We start from the raw sequence: 9051 nt of genomic DNA on the forward strand, positions 1-9051 counted from the left end.
TCCACCTCAGCTTTCCAAGTTGCTGGGACTGTAGGGTACACACTATGGGGCTTGGATCCAGCATGCTTGTTCTTTAGGGGTATGGGGGCAGCAATGCAAATTCCATGGACTTTAGGGAGTATGCTAACCCTGGGCTCTTGGTATTCTGTGCCATTCTCTCAGATGCTAAACACACTTCTGTGAACTCATGGCTTTTTTCAAAAACCAAACACTATGGTGGTAAGAGTTCATCTTGAACCTGAATTGGGATCCCCAGAATGCACATAGAAAGCCAGCATCCTTGTAGCCCCAGTACTAGGGTTGGAGACACAACAGACAGATCCTGGAGACTTGCTAGCCAGCCAGTTAGTGAACTCCAGGTCCAGTGAGAGATTCTATCAGATAAGATAGGGAGCAACAGGAAGACATCTAAGATTGACGTCCAGCCTCCACAGTCATATGAGTGCACACACATAAACCCGGGGACATGTACACACACCTGACTTCAATGACATTCTAAAACAAACGTAACAAGATTGCTGTGCTGCCCGCAGCAGAATAGTTTAGGGAGTTTAGACTCTGGGGGCTGGGGAGATGGCTCAGAGGACAAAAGCACTTGCCCTCAAGCATGAAAGAGCTGAGTTGAAGTAGCCAAAACACACATAAAGCTGGGGACGGTAGTGCACATCTCTAATCCCAGCACTCCGAAGGCAAGCGAGGAGATCAAGAAAGGATAATCCTGGGAAGTTCACAGGCAGCTAGCCTGGCACCAGGTAGGTACACAGTGCAGTGGGGAAAAAAATCAAAGAGACCCTGCTTCCAAACAAGGTGGATGGTGAGAACCAACACTCAGGGTTTTCCTCTGGCTTCCACACACATGCTGTGGCATGCACATGCCATGTGCACACATGCACGTTATACACAAACAGAAAGTGTAGGCTTTCACTAGTCCCATTCCTTCATGAAATTACTGTCATCAGGATAGCCTTCTTTGCCAATCGTGTGATGTGTCGTAGTTATCTGAAGTAAGCATTAACATTCCCCAAATTTCTGTAATATTGTCAGAATTGTACTCACCGTAACGATTAGTTCTCCCAGCCAGAGTCCAGGAGTAAATAAAGGATGCAGAGGGTCAGAGCCTTAAGGACACCCACTCCTTGCCAACTAGCTGTAATTGTGAAAGGCTGTCCAACAGGTCATCGAACCTTGTCCTGAAAGTCTTGATCACTATCATCTGAATTTAGTGGAGTCGAGAGATCTGTCATCCCGCTACTGGCTCTATCTTATTGGTGCCATAAGTGATTCTATTCTCTCAAACCGTTGGAACAGACCAAGACTACCCTACTTCAGCCATTTCGTTCCTAGTTCACTCGTTCTTTCACTTTCTACAGTGCCTGAGATCAAAGTCAGTCTGTGACTGAGTAAGTGCTCTTATACTGAGCTGTAAGCCCAGCCCCTGGCCTCAGGCATGTCTGTGCCCTGGCCATCAGTGCCTAGAGGCATCTAATCAAGCATCCTGAAGCACATGTGGCTGCTTATTAAACCTCCGGAGTACTGATGTTCTCTTCTGTAAAACTGGGAACAATGAGCTCATGAGGGTGGACCTCAGAGAGACAATGTGAAAGAACTTGTAGTATCCCTTCTAGCCATTGGTGATCCATGAGGAAAGCTGATCTCTTTCCAGATAATTGGCATTCAAGAAGTCCAGAACAAACAAAGTGGGTTGTTGCCAAGATACGATTAAACGTGGTTAAAATGTCATCAGACAGCATCTAGAGAGGTCCTAAGTACAGCAATAACAAGTTACCAGTTTTTTGCCTTATGAATAAGTAAGATACTTTGTGGTAGTTTTTTCGTGCTGATGAGGGTGCAGTCTACAATTTCTGTGATGCTGATAGCTATGTAAACAGGTGCATTGTGGGTGGAAAGAGGTTCAGACATGTCCTGGGAACATCCAAGATAAGCTATGCTTTGGCCTGTTCTGGAGACTGTTCCCTAAGGAGATGCCACTGTTGAGGCTAGAAGCCATGAAGAGGCTATCTGCCTCAGCATCTGCCTTTTGGTTTTGTTATTTTATTTTTTAAGATTATTTTTCTCATATGTGTATGAATGTTTTGTCTGCAAGTATGCATGTGTACCATATGCATGCCTAGTACCTGAGGAGGTCAAAAGAGGGCATAGGATCTGTAATTGGAGTTACCAATGGCTGTGAGTCACCTTGTGGGTGCTGGGAACCAAACCAGTTAACTGCTGAGCTGTCCCTCCAGACCCTCAGCATCTGTTGCTAACAACCAAAATCTAAGGAGTGAATTACGTGGGAGAATGCTACCATAACTTAAACAATATAGCCTGTATTACAAAGCCATTAAAAACAGTAATTCTTTAAGACTGTAATGATGGGAAATAAAATGCAAACCCTTCATGTGTCTACTAGAAAAGGCAGGGTATGAAGCCATACGCACACTCAGTATGATTCCAGCTAGGTTTTCATCCACACACTAGTTAATAGAAACTATACCCACATTTCACTGTGGTCTCTTAAGGAAGCTTTTCCTGGACAGTGGAAACTGTGGTCTTTCCTTTAAAGTTCTATTTTCCAAATTTTCTGTAATGGGAAAGGATCACACGTACAGTGAGTAGCACACACCTCCTCAGAGTGGACACGCTAGGTGCTCGGTGCACAGCGTGGCCATAACGCTCTGCTTGTTCTGCAGCTGCTGCTGGACACGCACTCCCTGAAGATGGTCCTGCTCGATCTCCCATCCATCGGCTCCCAGGTGGTGAGGAAGGCACCTGCCAGTTACACTAAGATTGTCGTGAAAGGCATGACCCGGGCTGAAATGATCCTCAAGGTATGTCTTCTCTGGGGACTCTGTTCACAAAGGCTGGCCCCATCTTAGATCCCTTGTTCCAGAGAGTTTGGCTTTTACAAACACAGAGTCTGCCCTGTCCCCTCTAACCCCCGGGGACTGCCCACACTCTGTGATGTTGAAAATCAGTGCGCAGTTACCTGGGGATCAGCAATCCTTTCTGACAGGTGATTTCTGTTTAATAAGCTCTAGCAGCTGAGAGCCAGGTGGCAAATCAGGAGAGAAGCCCAGGGATCTCTTGCCTCTCAGCAGGAATTTTAGGCCCAGATGTCACTCCCTTCCCCAGAAGCCTTTTGGCTTTTGTGTTTTGCACCTTTAAGTGAACTCTGAACAGATGTTGTAGTAACTGAATCTAATTGGCAAATGGGCTTTTTAAAGCCTTGTTTGACAAGCGATTGGACGTGGTGCCCTGGTGGAGCAGCACCTGCCTCTGATCTCCACCCGGGCCTTTCAGAAAAGGCTGGCAGTGGGGAAGCAGAGGCTCCGTTCTCTTGACCTGAGAGCCCAGTGCCTGCGGGCTCCTCAGGCCCATTTCCCAGGGTGACTCAAGTGATGGCAGGGCTTTATTAAGCTGCAGTGTCCTGGCCTGGCTGCAGACTTCAGGATCTGGACCACATGAGGGGCCTGAGGAAACTACATCCTCCCGTGCTGGTCTGCTCAAAGGAGGAGAGCTGCATTCTGGAAATAGCTGCTAAGGCCCTTGAAAGGAACTGCTCCTTGCCACTTTCCGGTACATTCTCAGGAATTCAAAACAAAACCAGCCCACGAGGGAAGAAACATCAGCATATTCCAGAACCAAATGAAACGAATCTGAGGCTGGTGTGGCCATTTGTCTATGTACTAATTGTTAAATGGATGTGGCCACACAAAGTGTCAGGTTTCAGGTCTTCAAAAGAGTAAGGCCAGTTCAGGATTTTTGTTTCTGAGGATATCTATGGGCTTCTGCCCCCTCTCAGTGACAGACAGAAGGAGTGGATGCCCCACCACCCATGAAATCCCCCAGCAGATGGTCTCTTCCATGCCTTCTGGGAGAATTAGGAGCCTCAGATGTTGGGGGACCAGGAATCCATATGTTAAAAGACAATCTGGGTAATAATGGTGATTCAGCCACGCTTGGGAATACTGTAATTGGACATCAAGTTGAAAATGAACCATCAGCATTTCTGAGCACAGTCTTGGATGGCAGTAGGCCCCTTTGTGGTCAACTGACAAGTGAGAAGAGCTGACCCTGCCCTCCAGCCTGAGGGCTCCTAAGGACCTATTCTTGTTTCCTCTGTTGGTAGGTGGTGATGGCCCCTCATGAGCCATTGGTGGTATTTGTTGACAACTACATCAAACTCCTCACGGATTGCAACACAGAAACCTTCCAGAAAATACTGGACATGAAGGTGAGCCCTCTTGTTATTTATAGCCCATCCACCCTAAGGCATGGAATGTGCATATAGAATGTGGGGACTGCCTCAAAGTCACCCTGCATCCCAGATTGCAGAGAGCCTTTCCTGGAGGCCGATCCTGGCCATATAGGCTGCAGCATCCTGAGGACCGCCCTGCCCAAGGGATGGCCACTGCCCAGGGGAGGTTGGAGCAATCCAAGGAAGAACAGGGATGGTCCTTCCCTCTTCTGTTGTTCCTCTCTTCTCTTTTCAGCCCTTCTTTCTCTCCTGTCCTGTTAGTTCTTTTTCTTGCCTCAATTTTACCTTCCAGGCCGCCCTCTAGGACCAGTACTTGCCCTGGAGAAATTGAGGTCCTTGGGTTCTAGCCATTACACAGTTAGCCCAGCGGAGCTCAGGCTGGGCAGACTTCAGGACCAAAGTATGCTTTCTGCTCCTGCCGTTGATTGTGGGACCATCCCTGACCACCTCTCCCTCTCCTCTCAGGGGCTGAAGAGGAGCGAGCAGAGCGGCGTGCTGGAACTCTTTCGACAGAGGCTCCCCGCCCCACCCTCAGGGGCAGAAAATTCCAGCACACTGTCCCTAATGGCTCCAACACCAGAGCAGGAATCATCCCGCATCCGCAAACTTGAGAAACTGATTAAGAAGAGACTGTAAGGAATATACAGACATTGCCAGGGACCCTGAGCTACTGATTTCTGGAAACCCTCACTCTTAGGACTCTTAGGTCCTCAGTCTTGAAACCTCTAGGGGCATTATGGTTATTAAACTATCTCTCCCATTCCCTGTCTTCGCTCTATGCCAATCAGGGAAACTGAGTGAAACCGGGTTGTAAAAAGGCATTTTTAGATTACCTACCATTCTGAAGCTGGGTCAGCATTGGGTGAAAGGTCCCTGTGGCTCACTTCTATCTCCAGGCTGCCGTGATGGTTGAGTTGCCATGTCACCTCCCCACATAGCCCTCCTCACCAGCTCTGGACCCCACCAGCCTGGACCTGCAGCTTGACTGAGGAAGCATGGATCTCACCCCTTCCTCCCTCTGCATTTGAGGTCAAAGCCTCTGCAATCAGGGGTGCCTTTTCCCTCCTTGTCTCTGGAATTGGCTTGGGGCCTGAGTGGACTTAGTGACAGATGACAGAGTGGGATACTGGCCTCTCTCTATCAGGACCCTGCCAGGATTGGCACATCCCGTGTTACCTGCTGCTTTCTGGGGCTTCAATCTGACCTCCATGACATGGCCAAATTACCCCCGGGTCCTCCCACGTCTCTGTACTCCCCAGGAGAGCAATGCACACCGCTTATCTTACACATGAGGAGGCAGACTAAGGATGCTGGCATGCCCAGCCTGGGCATCAGGTGTCTTGCCTGTGATGGGCTCCTGAGCTGGTGTGGAAGCAGACCTAGAGCTGACTTAGAGACTGCATGGCGCTCTCCCTGAACATGAACACATTGTCCTGCCCACTTTGCTCCTGGATCCGAGGGAGGGGACTGTCTTCTGAGACACCAGGAAGTTCCCTTGGAAGGGCTTTCTTTGGCTTTTTTGGCAGAAGCTGTGAGAAGGAAGACACAGGAAATCTGGCCGCCTGACTTCCCACTCCCTGGTACATTGCAAGTCTGGAGTACTTTCCAGAGCCCCTGAAACATGGTGGCCGCATGTAGCACCTCAGTGGCGCAGCACTGCCACCAAGAGAGACACCTAGGAACGTGATTATTGACCTTGCACCCCAGATTCAGAGCCTGGAAGAGCCCAGAGCATAGCTCAGCCCTGTCCTGACCATGCTGCCGACCACTAACTCCCGAAATCAAGCCCTGCAATGGGGAATCGCCCCACCTCCAGGGAATGGCACCTCACCAGGGCAGCCATACCCTGCTCTCTTGGCTCAATTACATGACCACTACCTCAGTGTGACACCATTAGTGACAGCTTTCGGCAGCTGGGAACATGTCATCCAGTAGGACAGTCAGATCCCAGATCCCAGGGCCACCCCTTCCATCACCACCACAGCAACAAACCTCGTCTGCTTATTTCTGGATACCCATAGTGCTCAGCTTGCATCCTGGGCCCTATGTCTCTTCTCTTTTTCTTTTCTTTTTTATTCTTTTGGCCACGAAGCTACACCCCAGTCCTAGAGCCTCATATCTTCATCAGCATCTAAAACATTCTTACTAGTCACTAAAGCTCTTCTGTATTGAGCATTTTGAAACTCTAAGCAGGAAGAAAACAAGTGGCAGGAAAAAGGCATGTCACTTGTGGTCGAGATGTATCATAACTTAGACAAGCACAGCCCACTGGTGCTCAGCAGAAGGATTCCTCTGTGCTGCCCTGTGGGTCCAGTAGTTGTGTGGCTTGCCCTGTTTTGGAAAAGAGGGGCTGCCTCAAAACAGCACAACCAGTTCAGCACCTGCCACCCACCTAGGGGAGCCAAGGAAGCCAGCGGGCTCTTCCCACACCAGGCCACTGTCACCAGACTCACACAGCTTACTGCGCTTCTCCTTCCAGCCCTCCCTGTGATGGCATTGAGATGTCAAGCTGCCATTCCTCCCAGTCGGTGGTCACAGCCAGCAAAGTGACTTCCTTGATGTATTGCACTGTTGGTAATCACCGAGGAGCCAGCAGATAGATGTCAGTAGGAGTTATGTTAAATGTCTTCTTGATGAGGACTGAATATGGTGTGTTCTGCAGAGACAGCCTATTCCTCACCTGGGGAATGCATTAGAGTCCCCTGGGGCCCTTTGAAAAATGCAGATGTCTGAAGGCTTAGCTCTGTAAGTCTGTAATAAGGCCTGGCGTGTATATGTTTAGAAGCTGTCAGTATCCACGGGAGACTAGTTCCAGGACCACACACACCCCATGCAGATGTTCTGTCCCTTCTGTTAAATGGCAGTGTATGTAAATAATCTAAGCACATCCTCTCATTGACACTAAATATTCTAGAGTATGCATAATGCCTCATATGATGTAAATACTACATAAATAATTAGGTTGTTAAATAGTTAGGTTTCGGGCGGTTTTATTGTTTTTGGGTTTTGGTAGTGGTTTTGTTTTGTTTGTTTGTTTGTTTAAAGATTTATTTATTTTGTACACAGTGTTTTGCCTGCATGTATGCCTGCAGGCCAGAAGAGGGCACCAGATCTCATAACAGATGGTTGAAAGCCACCATGTGGTTGCTGGGAATTGAACTCAGGACCTCTGGAAGAGCAGTCAGTGCTCTTAACCGCTGAGCCATCTCTCCAGCCCTTTTTGTTTTGTTTTTAAGACAATTTCAGTAGCTATGTGGTCCAGGCTGACCTTAAACTCATAACCTAATCTGGCTTCCCAGCTACTGGCAGTATAGGTATGCACTGCCATACCTCAAAGTCAGCAGTTGTTACACCGGATGGCTTAGGAACTAATCACAATTGAGAAACTAGTCTGCATGTGTTCGAACAGGTTCTTTTTTTCTCCCCAAATATTGTTATTGCCTTTGATTGAAACACTACATGCATGACCCATAGATACAAAGGATCAACTGTAGACTGCTCACTCCCTGCTCTCAGCCCTTGCACTGAAAAGAGAAAGGTCATTTGAAATGGAGTTCTAAACCCCATTTTCACAAATGTGTGTTTCTCTGACTGTCTAACTCAAGGCTGGTACCAGCATGGCCTTTTTTGTGGCTAGCAGCTTTCATCTGAAGCTTGTTTAGATGATGAGGACTCTTCCCATAGTGGTCAGGGTTCTTGTTTTTATGCCTGTGGCTCAGCCTTTATTTATTATTGTCACTTCAAAACAATATACATAACTAGGTGTTATGTATATTTAATTCTTTAATTCCAACACTGGGGAGGCAGAAACAGGCAGACTTCTGAATTAGAGGCCAGCTTGGTCTACATAGGGAGTTCCAGGCCAGCCAAGGCTACACAGAGAGATGCTCTTGAAGAACAACAGGACAAAAGCAGCAGCACCAGATGTGAAGAGTTCCCTGTGACTCTTGTTAGGATGGATATCTGGCTCAGAGGGGCAAGGCTAGAGAAGGCTTTGTTTAGACTGTACCTGCAGTGCAGAAACCATGAAGAACCTCTAGCCTCTTGGAGAGCCTTGTAGGTGCAAGGCCTTGGGCACACACCCTATCATGAAAAAGAAAATTCCTCTCTGGCAGAACAAAGAGTAAGCACCAAGACTCTGCCCAGCACCCAGGAAGGTGCCCACTTCACATGCATCTCAAGTGGCCCTTTGGTGCAGATGAAATGACGGAGAGCAGAGAACACAGGTCCCGGCTGCTGCCTGGTGGGGGCATTACACAGGCCCATCCTGAGTCGCTGTTGGACAAGGAAACCTGGCTCCCTGTTTACAGCAGGCTAAAGGAAATTGCCAGAAGTACGCAGCTGGAAATGTCATTCCACTCCCTAGGAAGAGAAGTCTCAAAATAACCTTAGCTTGCTTGAGAGGGGAAGGCAAGTTCCACATATATTGTCTACTCCAAGTTGGTTTCCCAAAAATAAAATTGTTAGGGCTGACTGCATCGGGCCATTTAAGCATTAACCTTGGAAACAGGCTCGTGAAAAGCCAGCTGACGTGAAGAGAACCATTACATTTTACATATGAAATAAAAATTTCCAGTCCCATCCTAACTGTCCATCAACAAAGCCTGTTGGGCCCGCCGAGTTCCGCACCTTGGGGAGATGTAAATTTCTTTCAAATAAAAGAATCATTCTTTTGTGTAAGTGTCTTTCGTCTTCCCCATCTGGAATTGATTTCTTGCTGCATCTTGAAATACAAAATACTGCAGTTAATTAAAGCATTACTGAATGTCATTTGCTAGGATGTCTTTGCC

At 47.9% G+C, this 9051-nt stretch overlaps 1 protein-coding gene across 1 annotated transcript in view; it reads left to right on the plus strand.

Annotated features, from left to right (window-relative positions):
• Nucleotides 1-7347, plus strand: part of Vps53 (VPS53 subunit of GARP complex) — a 126721-nt gene extending 119374 nt beyond the window's left edge. Inside the window, exons 20-22 of the mRNA XM_041665156.1 lie at nt 2694-2831; nt 4133-4237; nt 4727-7347. Of these exons, the coding sequence (XP_041521090.1) occupies nt 2694-2831; nt 4133-4237; nt 4727-4897 (414 nt within the window). The 3' untranslated portion in view covers nt 4898-7347. The remainder of the gene's footprint in view (nt 1-2693; nt 2832-4132; nt 4238-4726) is intronic.
• The last annotated feature ends 1704 nt before the right edge of the window (nt 7348-9051 follow it).

Source organism: Microtus oregoni, unplaced genomic scaffold (genome assembly GCF_018167655.1).
Source record: "Microtus oregoni isolate MIOR12 unplaced genomic scaffold, Mior012 000015F_ref0000493, whole genome shotgun sequence".
Lineage (NCBI taxonomy): Eukaryota > Metazoa > Chordata > Mammalia > Rodentia > Cricetidae > Microtus > Microtus oregoni.